At 41.3% G+C, this 15,193-nt stretch overlaps 1 protein-coding gene across 2 annotated transcripts in view; it reads right to left on the reverse strand.

The window, feature by feature from the left end:
- Positions 1 to 15,193, reverse strand: part of SYNE2 (spectrin repeat containing nuclear envelope protein 2) — a 181,463-nt gene that overhangs the window by 103,370 nt on the left and 62,900 nt on the right. The window contains exons 36-47 of one of the 2 annotated variants that reach the window (XM_051621368.1): positions 14,272 to 14,437; positions 13,475 to 13,587; positions 12,123 to 12,325; positions 11,637 to 11,756; positions 11,251 to 11,539; positions 10,296 to 10,465; positions 8,004 to 8,316; positions 7,104 to 7,268; positions 5,920 to 6,276; positions 5,355 to 5,489; positions 4,359 to 4,520; positions 2,955 to 3,101 (exon numbers count right to left, since the gene is read on the reverse strand). In XM_051621368.1, coding sequence (XP_051477328.1) covers positions 2,955 to 3,101; positions 4,359 to 4,520; positions 5,355 to 5,489; positions 5,920 to 6,276; positions 7,104 to 7,268; positions 8,004 to 8,316; positions 10,296 to 10,465; positions 11,251 to 11,539; positions 11,637 to 11,756; positions 12,123 to 12,325; positions 13,475 to 13,587; positions 14,272 to 14,437 — 2,340 coding nt within the window. The remainder of the gene's footprint in view (positions 1 to 2,954; positions 3,102 to 4,358; positions 4,521 to 5,354; positions 5,490 to 5,919; positions 6,277 to 7,103; positions 7,269 to 8,003; positions 8,317 to 10,295; positions 10,466 to 11,250; positions 11,540 to 11,636; positions 11,757 to 12,122; positions 12,326 to 13,474; positions 13,588 to 14,271; positions 14,438 to 15,193) is intronic. The other variant, XM_051621370.1, reaches the window with a different exon arrangement.

The following is a 15,193-nucleotide window of genomic DNA, read 5'->3' on the forward strand; positions in this document are numbered from 1 at the left end:
ACCCTCACAGCCTCTGTGAATTAACCAGGTCTCAGAAGGCTGGAAGCTCCTTCACTAGTCCCCACCTCTGCAGTCACTGAAGTCACTGCTCAGATAACTATGAAACCTCTGCCTATCACATTAAGTTTGAAACACTGATATCCCCACCTTCAGAGAACATCCTCCCTGCACCCACCTATGCTCCTGTTAAATTCACGTTAAGTTCCTGTTAAACATCCTGTCTTCTCCCCCTTCTCCTTACACATTCATGGACCTTTAACCTCTCCTCACACCCATATTCCTTCCGCTCAGCACCTGCCTTGATACACTGCTGTGTCCTTTACTGAGACCATTTCTTCAACGGTTCCTCAAGCTTGGCTGGGACACAGAGCCACAGTTGCTACTGGCACAGGTGCTATCAGAAATCATGGGGAAGACGAGAGCATTAAGGAGTCATGTCTCAATCAGGGTGGGGAGGAGAGAATGGGGGGCTCCAGACCCAGCTCCTGGCACTGCCATCGATTCCCACAATGACACAAAGTCACTTGAGGTGTGCCCATAGGTAACAAGTGTCCTGACACTATGAAAAACTTCAGGATTGCTGGATACATGTTTTGCTTGTTTGTATGATGTTCTCAAGGTACACCATGGCACTGCCTCCCTGGATACACAGACACAGAAATAGTGTCAATCTCTACACACAATAGTTGTAATGTTTCCCATAGCTTTCCAGTCCATCAGATGGTTGAAGAGCGAGGAAAGTATGAGAAGGAAAGAGAATGAAGGTTTCTAACCAGCTACTGTCCAAAGCCAAAGCTCCCCTGCTGACTCTGCACAGTGGAAAACCACCAAACATGACTCTGGCTTCAGGCTAGGGTATAGCCCACAATCTAAATCCCTTCTTATCCATCACCTTCCTCAGGAAATCAGCAGAGCCCACCTTCCCTTGCCCTTCACAAGCTCCAAATCAATTGAACACAAACTCTTAAGGGTTCCCATTTAGAAGTGAAAATCAGTCAATTGAGAAGAGAGAAGAGATCCCCTAGATGTGCTACTGTCTTGGAGAAGAGTGGCTGGAAAGTTGCCTTGCAGAAACGGACCTGGGAGTGTTGCTCAGGAGTGGCAGAACATGAGCCAGCAGTGTGCCCAAGTGGCCAAGAAGGCCAACAGCATCCTGGCTTGTATCAGGAATAGTCTGGCCAGCAGGACTAGGGAAGTGATTGTGCCCCTGTATTCAGCATTGGTGAGTCTGCATCTCGAGTACTGTGTTCAGTTCTGGGCCCCTCACTAGAGGAAAGACATTGAGGTGCTGAAGCATGTCCAAAGAGCAATGAAGCTGGTGAAGTCACCAACCCTGGAGGTATTTAAAAGATGTGTAGATGTAGCACTTAGGGACATGGTTTAGTGGTGGACTTGGCAGTATTAGGTTTATGGTTGGAATTGATGATTTTGAAGGTCTTCTCCAACCTAAATGCTTCTAAGATGATTGCATTACATGCTTTTCAATAATACCCAGTATGATCTCCATATATTTTCCAGGAACTGAGGTTAGACTAACAGGTCTGTAGCTTCCTGGGTCTTCCCTCACTCCCTTCTTGTAAATTGGAGTAACATTGTTGTCCTGGTTTGAGCCAGGATGAAGCCAATTTTCCTTTTGCTGAATTTTTTTTTCTTCGGTAAGCTTTCTTTTAACTAGCAACAGTGTGCTCTAGCTAGAGCTGATAAGACAGAGGAATGTTTTTGTAGCTGCTGAGTCTCCAGGGTCACACCTTCACTCTGCCGGCTCAGACACTACGAGGAGATCTGTGACCCCCCCCGTAGGAGGCTGAGTTAGACAGACAGCAAAACTGGCCAGGGATATTCCATTCCATATATCTACGTAAGCTCAGAGGAAGGTCAGAGATCACAGAAGACAACTTCCTTCCTTCTTCTTCTTCTTCCTTTCTCTCTCGTCCATGGCCTGTGTCCAGGGAGGACTCTGTCCATCCAGCACCATCGATCCTTAGGCTTGAGCTCTCCTGACCCTCATCACTCTCTGCTTTCTCCAGCAGCAGCTCCGGGATTCCTCGGAACTGTTCCAGCTCAGGGGAGTGTGGTGGGAGTTGCTGGGGTGGGGGGGAGGTGAGAGGCTCTTGCACATACCTGAACAAATCTGAATATAACTGTATATATTTTCTTATATCATTAGTGTTTAATTAAAGCTGTGTAGTTTAGTTTTCAATCCAGCCAAGTCTCTCTCTCTCTTTTTCTCTCTCTCCTTCCCTACCTGGGTGGGAGGGGGAGGGGATCAAGAGCATTGTTGTCGGACCTGACTCGAAGGGTGACAATTGTCTAGCTTCCAGCCAGCAGGGACCTTCCCAGTCTCACAGGAGCTTAGGGAGATTTTGTTGGGGTTTCCAGATTAAAGCAGACGTGGAAGTTGCAAGTAAGACTAGTCAATGGAAAGGCTAGTTGTGGAGCTTCCTACAGATTTAACTGTGAAGATCAGATCTGGCTCTACCTTCAGTTTAAGAATCTAGTGACCAAGGATCAGCACTTACTCTTGAAGAAGAATAGACTTAGTCACGGAATTTAGTAATGTACCTTGTTATTAATTCTCCTTAGATTTCAGTTTTCTGACCTGCCTTCCTTATGATGGCAAAGACTATCATAGCTAACCATAATAACATGGAAAGGAGTTGTACTGATTATCAATTTAAAGAGAAACTCTAAATATAATCAAATAAAGACTGATTATGATGGCTCTGAAAACCAAAACTGCTCTTTTGAACAGATGCACTGAAAAATATGATGTGGTCATTTTGGGTCAAGTTCCAAACGACCATGGACATAGAGCAGAACTCTACACAATGGTCTTGATTTTGATGTGACAGTAATTGTCTCTTCCTTTCTTACAGAACTTCAGCTGAAGCCCATGTGGAAACAAAAATTCAGTGACTGACAAATGCAGCCTGAAATAACAGCCTGTGGGTTACCTCCTGTGCAGAAACTGGGGGATTAGATTCCAGACCATCTTTCTCAGCTGCTGCAGATTTCTGGACTTGACTCTTCTGGCACACCCTTTGTTGAACCTGCTCCACATCTTCTCTGTACGACTGATTCTTAACATCACTGGGTTTCTCCTTTTGGTGTAAGAAAAATAAAATAAACAAGTAACCAAAAAGCCCTAATCAAACCTGCTGTAATTGCAGTGCTTGAGATGACAAAGTCACAAAGCCCATAATTATAAGTAGATGAGGAAAACCATGATTGCATCTCATAATTTATTGTAGGCAAGGTTATGGCAGAGGAAACCATGTAGAAGAAGCAGTGCTGTAATTTTTGTTATAAATGTTTAGGAAAATTGCAGATTGCATGTGTTCTTCCTCTGACCTACACTGTTCATGTCTCATTATTCTAAGCATGGACCTTGAACTGTGTAACCCTGGATGCAGTCTTGAATGCATTTTTTAAAAGGTTCAGCTTTTTCCTGAGGCTCCATTCTTGTGCTTGTACTGTAGAGAGAGTCTACAGCCAAATACCAGTCAGGATATTCCCATGGGCAGCCTGGAGATTTGCAGTATGTACATCCTGAGGTATGTGTTGACTGAGTTTGTTTATCATCTGGGGACAGATAAAATAGAGCAGCCACCAACCCAAAATTAAGAAAGGCAAATCCTTACAGCATGACCATTATAGAGAGCAGAGCATCAGGGACCTATCCATGCTGCATAGATACCTGAGCTTCTGGCTGCAAGCCAGATTGGATTTGTACTGAAAGCAGCCCACCTGCAACCCAGAATGAACAAATTTACCTCAGTTCTCAGCAAGCTCATGAGTGCACACAGCTCCATCCTGTCACAATTACGCTGCTTTCAAGACATGGCAGCAACACCCCTGTTAGTCTTTTCATCTCCAACAAGAACTTTGCCTCTTCCCACTCATTATGGCTCCAGCTCCTAAACACTGCTCTAGTTTGACAAAATTTCCCTTGCACCAGGACACACCATTTCAAATGCAACCTCATATATACTAAGTAAATTTGTAAACAAGAAATCTAAGTAACAGAGACTCAATCAAAACAACAGTATTTAAGCAACATGGTAAGAATATTTCACTATATATCCAGGTGACTTGGAATGCAACATCCTCAGCAAACTGCTTTGTGGCAGCCTATGGTAATGACAAAAAAAACCCCCAACCCTCCATACTAAGTTTAAATGTACAGGAAAGGATTCTGAGAGTTAACACATACTACGTATACAGCACATCAGGCAAAAAAAACCCAGTGTTAGCTGAGTGTTTTATTAATTATTTATCAGTAGTATCCTTCCCACGTCATAAACTGTATACATAGACCCCAATTTCAATCACTCTTGTGTAATCTCACATCCAGTTACCTTTGCTGGACAGGCTTCCTTTCTTGCTTCATCACCTTCAATATCAATAGCATCCTGATGCCTTTCCAGTTCTGCTTCACCACACTGAATCGCATTATCCAGAACATCCTCTTGGACTCTATCCTGTTTTTCCATACCTAGGATCTCCTTATCAGCCTCTCTCTGATGGGAAAAAATACAAAATGTTTACAACCAGTAAAAATCACAGTCCAAAATGTAAGTTTACTGAGGAACAGCAACCACTCCACAAGCTGCCTAGTCTTATCTTCAGTTTAGCTTAATGAATGAAGGCAAAGGCTGAGGTAACCCAAACCCAGAGTCTTGGAAATGCCTGCTCAGATCAGTTTGCTGTACTGGGACCTCAATCACTATGCAACACAAACCAGAATTAAGCAGAATTAAGTCCTCACATAATTTTTAATACTGTTGTAGAAGTTTCTGCTTAGACACATTTGGCAACTCTTAGCTATTGATCTTGCTCCTTCTCCAGAAATTTCAGTACTGACGTTTTCCACCCTGATATTTTGATGGTCATCTCTTCCAGCTACTGTTATCACACAATGGACAGGTCAACGGAGGAGTTCTCTAAATTGTTCCCTCAGGATCCCTGCACATATGAAGTAATTTATAGTGTGAATGTCCTGAGGCCCCCTAAAGATCAGCAGTTCCAGGTTAGTGACCTCTCACTATCTATCTTGTGAGCATGGGTGGTGAAACTCATTGAAATCACAGGTATGTTGCATGTTTTGCATCATGGAGAAAGTGGGTCCAAGCCCCAGGGACTGCAGAGATCATAAAACTGATCTCTTGCACACTTCACATGTGCAAGGCTGAGGGTATGATTTCTAGAACAAAATTTATCATTCTTTTCATCAGGTAAGGAAAATAAGTCTCTGTCAGACTACATATTGTAAAGAATCACATACACATTTTTAGTGAACAGACACACACACACATATATGTACTGACATGTATTAGAACATATTTGTCAGGTACCTGAGAAGTCTGCCCCAATTTGTCCTTGCTTGGATGGATACCCTGTGATGGGCTGTCTGACAACACACTGCTCTTCTCCAAAAGTGGATAATTTTGCTTCTCTTTCTCTGACATATTTCCATTTACATCTTGACCCTAGGAGAAATCATATAAAAGAAAACCTGCCCATGTGGCTGTAAACATTGTATCTTAACATTAACTCTCTGAATGGCAAAAATTATTATCTATGAAAACAAACAGGACATGTTCTTTGGCAGAGGCATATCTGCAATTTTCTCATGTATACTTCTTCTCCCTTTATGTCCTGACCAAGGATAACTGCTCTAATTAAGTGCAAGAGAAAGCTATATGCAGGTTGTGCTTTAATGGAAAACTGCAGTTTTGAATAGTTTGCTTGTTACAGACTTGTCACAAGTTAAGGGATCTGCATCTTTGATTCATACATATATACTTACCAAAGGCTTAATTTCAGTGACACCACAGAAGCAATATAGGATGGGACATACAAAAGGCACTTGGGAGACAGATGCCTTCCACTATCATTGCTGTCAACAAATATACTCACATCGTGCAATTCCAAAGGCTCCTTTAACTCTACTGCTGTGAGGCTCTCTTCTGCAGCAACAGGAATATCAGAAGTGATCTCTGTCTCTCTCTTCAGCACTGTATCTGCCTTATCTTCCATTTGTATTTTGTTACCAAACTCATCTTTTAACTCAAGGGCTTCACTGAAAGTATGCTCCTTCTTTTCCTTGACATTTTCAAGTCTTTCTTCCAGACTCCTGTGTTTACTCTGAAGTGTTTCAATCTCATCCTTAATAAACTGCTGTCCTGGTGAAGAGGTGTTTTGTTTAACAGTTTCTGCTAAAGCCAAAATCTTCTTTAACGTGTCTTCACATCGACTAAGAGGTGCTTCTTGTTCCTTTAATCACAAAGAAAACACTTAATTGAAAAGTACCTTCACTCCACATACTTAATGCCAAAATCAGTCACTAAAATCATAAACATTTGTTGTGAACAATAACCTTGGCTGAAAAGTACATGCAGACCTGTTTGCTGCAGAAAGCCAAATACTAAACCAGCACTTTTAGTCAGTCATTTTTATGAACAGAGAACACCTGAAGCTGTAAGTATTACAATGATAAAATAATCAGATAGTACGCTGTGAGGTGCATGGTGATCTTTCCAAGTTCTGAACAGATTCTAATGCACTGGCTCTCCTATTCCTTTGTACTTGTTAGACATATAGGAAATTCTGGAGGCAGGGGAATTGCAGCAATCCATTTCTGAGCTATGGTTTCAGCTTTCAGTAGCTCTCTACGCTCACAGCTACAAGATTGTTCTCCATTCTGCCAAAGTACTAAAGAGTACCTACTTAGTCATGAAGGACATTCCTTCAAACTGAACTTGGCTCACTGACATTTTCCTAAGCTTTCCTCCCAGGCTAATTTAAAGACACTTACTACACCAAATGTTAAAACCCCAACCAACCAAACTGAAGAAGCCTGTGCGCTTGAGCTAGGACAATTGTGCCTTCAGTTCAGTTGGCAGTAAATATCCACTCAGTCCACCAAGAGTGCCCTACAATTATCTTGATAAAAGGAACGCCACATATACTTTATATTTTAGAAAGATTTCTTAGTTTTTCAGCTTGACACCATTACCAGTTCTGTTTTATAAATGTGACACTGTCTACAAGGCCCAAAGGCTTGGCTCCACATTCTCCATGATGCAAAACCTGCAACATACCTGTGATTTCAACCGGTTTTGCTCAGCTGATTGCTGTTCCATTGCTGGACCTTCACAGTCAGCAAGCTTCTCAGAAAGAGCTTTCAGCTCAGTGCTCAGGCCTGCTACCATATCCTGAAACTGCTGATGCTCTTGAACATGACTTTCCAATGTCTGCACTATGGTCTAGAAATCAAGGAGTTTCTGGGATTAGTCCACCATTAAGTCAAACAAATATAACTAATCCACAGACTGTCACAGCTTTTCCAGGACCTCAACAGCACAAAAACTTGCTTGTTTCTCATAAAATATGCAGCTAACTACATACACACAGAAAATACCTTGCCCTCTTCCCAGCACATCATAGAGTTCACCATGAACAGTCTTCATTAGCAGCAGCAAGCAACAGTTTGCTTTCCATAAGAATATACTCTGAAAAGGCTATTTTCTATCCAAAATGGATAAAAAGATTAGCTGCAGAATGCCACATGGGGTGCAAATGCAATTTGCACTACATGGGGTGGAACCAGTAACAAACAAGACACAGGAAAAGACATTCACCCTTCCAAAGGGAAAAAAAATCTACCGTGACTTGGAGATTATAGGAAGAAATGCTTCACATTATAGCTACCTGAATCTGTTTATACTGGTATAAAACCTTATTCTTCACACTTACCTTGGTCTCATTTCTTTAAACACTTATCCCTCTGCAAAGCACAAGGCAGTGAAAAATTTGAGCTTCTGGTGCTTTTTTCCTACAGTGAGAGAGAGAGGAATTCCCTGCCCTTCTACAGAGGAAGTTTCACCACTCCAAGTTTTACCCACAAACGTGCCAGCTGAATGACACTACTGGCAAGCAGTGAGAACTGCAGTCACCAGACATACCAGTAAATTCATAAGGAAAGAGAGTGGGGTTCCAACCTGTAGCTGGCTGAGCAGATTTTCATGTTGGTGCTTTAAATCCAACCATTCCACCTCTGTGAAGCAGGGATCCCCAGTGTGACCCTGTAGATGATCTTCCTGGCTTTTCAAACAATTAAATTGGGAAGCTAAGTCTTCTGCTTTCTGCAGGAGATCAGCATAGTTTGTCAGCTGAGCTTGCTTCTCCTGCAAACCAGGCTGAAGGGCAAAACCCATCTCCTGTTGCTGTTTCTCCAGTTCAGTTAGAGCCAGTCTCAGATCTTCTTTGCTTTGTTCATATTGCTCCCTGTTGAACTGGAATTGCTCTTGAGGGCTGAGAAAAAAAATATTGTGTATTTAAAAAAAAAATTATTCATTACCTATAAAATGTCAAGCTGCAAACAAGTCAACTGTTAGAATTAACTTCAGCATACTGAATACTGTTCTTCAATATTACTGATCAGCTTTAGACTGAAATTTTCAAGGTGATGAAAATTATAACGGTTGAAGTTATTGCTCCTAAACTGGACTTCAATGCAGGACAAGTGACTAACCCTCTTAAACCTTAGCTTATAAACCCATAGTTTCTAGCATCTGAGATGTGGTGCTCATGCTCTGTATTTTTCAGTTTTGACTACAGAAGTTTTGTTTAAAAACTACAATATGGCTATGAATCTATTTTCCTCAACAACTTCTTATGACGGTCTCCTAAAAGGGAATGTTCTGCAGAAGATACATGTGGTATTGGTTGAGATGGGGGTGAGGGAGTGTTATAGAGATAGAGAAAACCAAACCAGCACATGCACTATGGTCATGTTAGCACACTCCAATGCCTGCTTTCCAGACCTTGATATTGAATTTCAATTTGTGTGCTTTATAAGCATGCACGCTGATCTACTGCAGCTGAACAGGCTGCCTTTGTCCACAGGAAATACATTACTGTGATCAGTGAGACAGAAGTAACATTTGTGTGTTCAGTTAGTGATGAGGCTCAGAAATTTTCCAGATGGAACTTAAATGCCAACATTTGAAAATATGATCCCACACAAGCCCAAATAAATGAAGTCTGGTTATAACTCTGTAAAGTACAGTAGGATAAATGAGGACAAAAGCAAAGCTAAAGTGTTTTGGTTTTTCCCCCTCAAGGTTCATATTTTTGGGAAATGACAAATGAAGCATTGCCTCACATACGTTAAGTACACTTGCTTCCAAGTTCCCTGTTCCAGCATCAAGCTGCTGCCACTGCTGTGTTGCACCTGTTATTCACAGGTCTGATCCTGTAAGGTCCTGAGCACCTCTTCAGATGTGTTGAGCACCTTCTCTCCTGTCTTCAACATTCTGTGAAGGGGGTGCTCTGCATTCTGCTGTGCTGGATCCAATATTGCCAAAGCTCTACCTTTCTAAAACACCACTTGTTTTGCTTATACTCAGTGCTTAGTAATAAAAGAAGGTAACTGAATATTCTTAAAAATACTTTTTTTTAAGAATTCATTCCCTGGTCACTTTTTTAAAAGTACACAGCAGGCCTACTCTGCTTTCCATTGATCTCAACAGCAAAGTTCCCAGCAATTTTACTGGAAGTTGGTGTAAGTATGTTACAGCAGACAAATATCTTGAAGTGTGAAAAATCAGAACCTCACTTTATGCTTACACACACACCTGGAATCATCTGACATGTTTTGAAGGATCAGTTTGGCTCTCAGGCACAGTTGCCACAGTGCCACAGACACTGCAGTGCCTTTGCTGACCTAATGCCTGCTGCCACAGCCAAGAAAGCCTCTCAAAGAGCCTTAAATAAACCAGGTTTTAATAACTCTATTTTAAAAATCCCAGCCTCCTGGATTTATCCTGAACCTTCCTCTGAAGCAGTATGAAATTGTGCAAAGGTAGATCCGACCTCTGCTGCAGGACAATGTCTGGGGCACGTTGTAGGGAAGGGCCCCTGTAGTTGTTAAATCAGTGCACTCTCACTCACAGTCCATGGAATGAAACAAGGAACACTGAGTGCACACATTCTTCTTTTTTACAAGAGTGGCTGAGCTACTTCAGTATTAAAAGAGAATCTGTGGGGAGCTTGGCAGATGCCATGAGCTGTCCTTCCACTCCTCTCACACCTCCTGGCTACACCCCTCACCTGACTGTTCAAGCCAAACTGTGACCTGCCCCTCCACAACACTGCAGAAATACAAATACAATACAAATGCTGTTCCCAAAGAACACAAATTCAATTAAAATAGTGCAGGAAGAAGAGAAGAAAGTAGATATAGCAGCAAGTGACCTGTACTGCCTGCCCTTTGGCAAATCCCACATTACCTTCTATATTCAGCAGCTAACTGACAGGTGCTTTCCCACAGGTTCTGGAGCTCAGAAATGGTCTGCTGGATCACTGGCTTCTTCATTTTCTCATTTTTCATTAAAGTTTCTCCTACAGCTACCATGTTGTGTATTTTGGCCTCTCCTGCATCTTTGAGAGCTGTGATTTCCTGTATTGAACAAGAAGCAGAAGCAGTACATATACAATTATTTTTGGTTACAGAGCAAAAGGTGTTACCAACTCATTTTTTTCAAACTTTTTACACAGACAAAAAAATCCTCCTTCCAGTACATCACACAACCAATACATAAACATCATCTAGTCTTAGAAAGTCTGGGATAATGAAGCCAAGATTTATTAACTGTTCTCTACATAACAATACTAATACTGTGCTGAAAAAAAAATAAAATTGCTCCAAATCTGAGAGAGAGATACTGGTCACAATATTAACCCTTTCACAGAATGGAACATGTAAATCCCAACATCCTCATTTCTGGCTACTCTGTTAGCTGGCCTCTTAAATAGCCAAAAAAAGGAGACACCAAAGAAGACATTGGGGCCTGAGAGGCCCACCCAGGCAGTGGAGCAGCACAGCACAACAGCACTAGAAGCCAAACACTCTCCAGATGCCCCAGCCCCATTACTGACCTCACTCTCCACCTCTGGAATAGGCTATGATGGGAAAGCAAACCAGTACCTTGTGAGTTCAGTGCTGCTCCACCAGGAGGTGCAGCACAGAATCTTATTTTATGTGTTTAATAAACCATGAAAAAAAAAAAAAAAAAAAAAAGCCAAAACCCACAAAAAAAACCCCAACTTCCCCCTCCCAAATAAGCCACAAAACCACAGACAATCAGCAGTGACAGAGTCTTTTAGGAGGTACTGAGTCAGCAAGCATTCCCCTGATACTGGCATGAGCTGTGAAGTGGAAAATAAATACATTTAACACAATACCTTTATCTGATGAATCCTTTCATCTGATGGCAACTCACTTTCCTGTGAACTCAGGTTCTTAACAGCCTCCTCAAGCTTTTTGATCCAGCAAGTAACATCCTGGGCAAGTTTGTCAAAATTTTGTCCTTCCACTGGAAGTCTCTCAGTTTTCCCTGCCATTTCACTTACACGTGTTACCAGTGTCTGGTATGTACTGGTAAGATCACTGGCTTCTGAAATGGTTACATCTTCTGTCAGCCCAGCCTCCCTCAAGGAATTTGCTAGCTGAGCCATGGAGTCAAATGCTTTTCTGAAAAATACAAAAAACTAATGAACATCTCTTTGTTGTAAGAACATGGAGTGATCTTCTTTAGAAGACAGCTCTTAGAGACCAAGGAAAGTGATACCTCTTCATTAACAGCCCTTGATAGAAGCTTTCAAGTTTTGTCTCATCTTTTTTGTTCCCTTCTAGTTTTTCTTCCTGATCAGTGAGCCATTCTTGCAAGACCGTCACACTTTCTTCAAGGCTGAAGAGAGTATAAATGCAGACACAGGTCAAAATGAGAGGCATTACATGACTGAAACCTTCTGACAGCAGCGTTTTGCTGAAGAAGTAACAAAATTACCATGTGCCTGATCAAGAAAAGTTTTAATCATAAGCTTGATTTTAAGTATCTCAGTTCAGTTCACTGAAATTACCCCTGTGCACATACTCCCATACCACACTGAGTCTGGTATGAACATGAAGCATAAGACAAAGAACTCACTACCCTTTATTAAGATAGCATATTTAATAAAAAGTGGGGTTGTTTGCCATTGACTATGGCTGTTTAATAATGAATCATTTTTTATCACTTGTGATTAAAATGTCAGAAACTATATTTGCTCCCTACCTACTGAGCTGCTGGAGAGAAGCGTCAAGTTCCTTTTCCCGTTTCTGACATTTGGAGATCAACCTTTGTAGTTCTGCTTCTTGGTCTCTCACACAGTTCTTAAGGTGGTTAATGCTTGTTTTGGGCAAGTGATGCTGCACTTTATTCAATAAAGTTTTAACCTCTTGGATATCTCTGTCTTTGCCTTCAGATGTTAGGAAGTGCTAAATAAGAGGACAAACACAAGGTGCATTAGTCAAATTTGCTGCTGTATAATAGGTATTTATGTTACAAGAGATTTTCAGCTCCTTTTATCTCCACCAGTATTTTCTCAGCAACTCCACCTCCTGAAAATGAAAAGTTGCTGTTTGTAAAATGAGGAGAAAGTTAAGTGGATGACTTGGATTTTCTTCTTTACAGCACAAATACACACAAAAGAAATCATCTAGGAACATTCAAATCTAGCACTGACATCACCACGTCTTCTGCCACTAAACTGTGATTGCTTCTTGCAGATGTTGTGGCTTTTCCATCTCTTTTATGTTGATTCTCTCTGACTTAGAGTGAAAATCTGGCTACAACAAAGTGAATGCAAGTTTTTCACAACTGAGTCCAGTGGTGGTCAGAATTTCATTTTACTCTCTACACAATTGACTGTCTGCATTTTTGCACACTGAAGTACTTGGTAAAGGCCCACTGACTTTCACTAACTACCATCCTGTCTTTCACTTGTCCAACTATGTCTCAACTTGAACACTGATACTCCATTTCAACAAAGTTTGATTTGCATTCCACTTATTGTCCTAATGTGTTGAGTTATATAAAATGTGCTTTCAGCCTCAAGTTACAAAACCACTGTAGGTGAATTTATTTCAAAGAATAGGCTCCTGTGTAAAAAATGACTGGGGGACTGGAGCATCTCTCTTATGAGAAAAGACTGAGAGAGCTGGAACTCTTTATCCTGGAGAAGAGAAGGCTGAGGGAAGACCTTATTAATGCCCAAAAATATCTAAAGGGTGGGTGCAAGGAGGATGGAGCCAGACTCTGTTCAGTAGTTCCCAGTAACAGGACGAGGGGCAATGGGAACAAGGTAGAACACGGGAGGTTCCGTTGAAATATGAGGAAAAACTTCTTTATGGTGAGGGTGACAGAACCCTGGGACAGGCTGCCCAGGGAGGTTGTGGAGTCCCCTTCTCTGGAGACATTCAAGACCTGCCTGGATGCAGTCCTGAGTGAGGTGCTCCAGGGGATCCTGCTTTAGCAGGAGAGTTGGACTGGATGATCTCTAGAGGTCCTTTCCAACTCTGACAATTCCATTTAGTAAAACTTCAAGAACAATCAGCTTCAGAAATTACAACATTTTAATACCTTACCTTTAGCCTCTGCAGTCTTTCTTCAAGTATTGGTTTTGTTTCTGAGGGGTTAAAACAATCCTTCAAAGACAGCTGAGTGCTGCTGAACCAGTCATTGAAATTCTTGCACTGACCTGAAAAAAGATAGATTTCAATTTTCTTCCTTAACTGTATTCTGTAAAAGAACATCCTAACTAACATGAGGATTTCAGACACTTCTAATTACATTTATCACTGCTACTGTCAAAGGTTGCTTTTCATTACAGCCCATGTGACAAAAAATGCTGCAGTTCATACTGGTTTTGTACCTAACATTAATTGACAATAAACATACCTGTTCACTTGGTAGAGACAGTCTGCTATCCACAGCAGGGTCAGTAAGTGGATTAGGCTTTTAGCAACTTTTCTCATTTCCACACAAATAAATATTACTCAAAAACTATTTGAAGATGAGACTACCTTTGGGCCTAATTCTACACCTGCACAATCCCATGTCTGCATAAAACAAAAAGTAACTAATAATGCTATCCACTCTCATAATTAACATTACTTGAAAACTTACTAGAAAAAATAAAAACATTTAATCTATTTTTTTTAAAGTAAAAATAAAAAACAAAGTACTTTGATTCAGATTAAGTGGTTTGTTGGAATCAAAAGTAATTTTTATCCAAATCTCTATCTTGCTCAAAACCTTGAAGCACTTTGAGATATCAAAGCACTTTCAGACACTGAACCAAAAATGAATTGCACAACTTTTAAGTGATTATGATGGTCAATACAAATCTATAAGGCTACATAAACATGACATGTTTGCTCACCATTCAAAACACCAATAAAGTGATCTTGAAACACATGTTTCTTCTTATTAAATAAATCAGTGACACATTTAAGTTGCTGATTTAATTCGTACACATCAGGACAATCTGTCTGTTCTTGAAGTAATGTCACATGGTGCTCCTGTTGCAGAATTTTCTGGTGTATCTCCTAAAGTTAAAAGAAAAAGGACAACTATTAAAAAATAAGATTTTGAAGTGCAAGCACAAGCTCACTGTACAGAGCTGCTTTAGTACAAACTAGAGTTTTTCAAAAGGTTTTAGTCCTGCCTATGCAGATAGAAGCACTAAACTCTGCTTGAGCAGTGTATATACATCTGAATGCTCACAGAATCACACCTGCGTTCACTCATGCACATTTTGGCATCATCCAGAATAGATCTGTGAAGCACACAGTACTCTAGTCTGTTTCCAGGGCATGTAATTCCTAGAAGCTCTCATGCCTTAGCTGCCACAGGCACTGTTCCACCCCTAAATGCCTTACTCTGTATGTCAGGTTCCTGTGGGTTGACAGATAATTTAAGAGGAAGCCAGGAGACCTAATTAAATGCTATACCTTTCTTCCACTGCCTGTGATTTCACTGCCCCAGACTCCAGAGCTCTGACACCCAGAATGTCCGTAACCCACTCACTTCTCAGCAGGAGTTTTACCTCTTGCCAGCCTTGAACTTCCAAGCAGGAAGCAACTCTCTGTTCACCTCTCTCCCTGGTGCAGAGAGGACGGAAATTTTGCTTAAAGTGCTTCCTGGGAGCTGTCCCTGTAGGCAGACTCAGGTGGCACAAAGAAACCCTCTTGGAAAAGATGCAACCCAGTCCTCCCACTACTGCTTCAATGTATCCTGTACTGTTGTGGTGCCTCTCACCAACCATTTCCAAGAGCTGCAAGGGTTAACTAACTAAATCTGAT

Source organism: Apus apus, chromosome 5 (genome assembly GCF_020740795.1).
Source record: "Apus apus isolate bApuApu2 chromosome 5, bApuApu2.pri.cur, whole genome shotgun sequence".
NCBI classification, from domain to species: Eukaryota; Metazoa; Chordata; class Aves; order Apodiformes; family Apodidae; genus Apus; species Apus apus.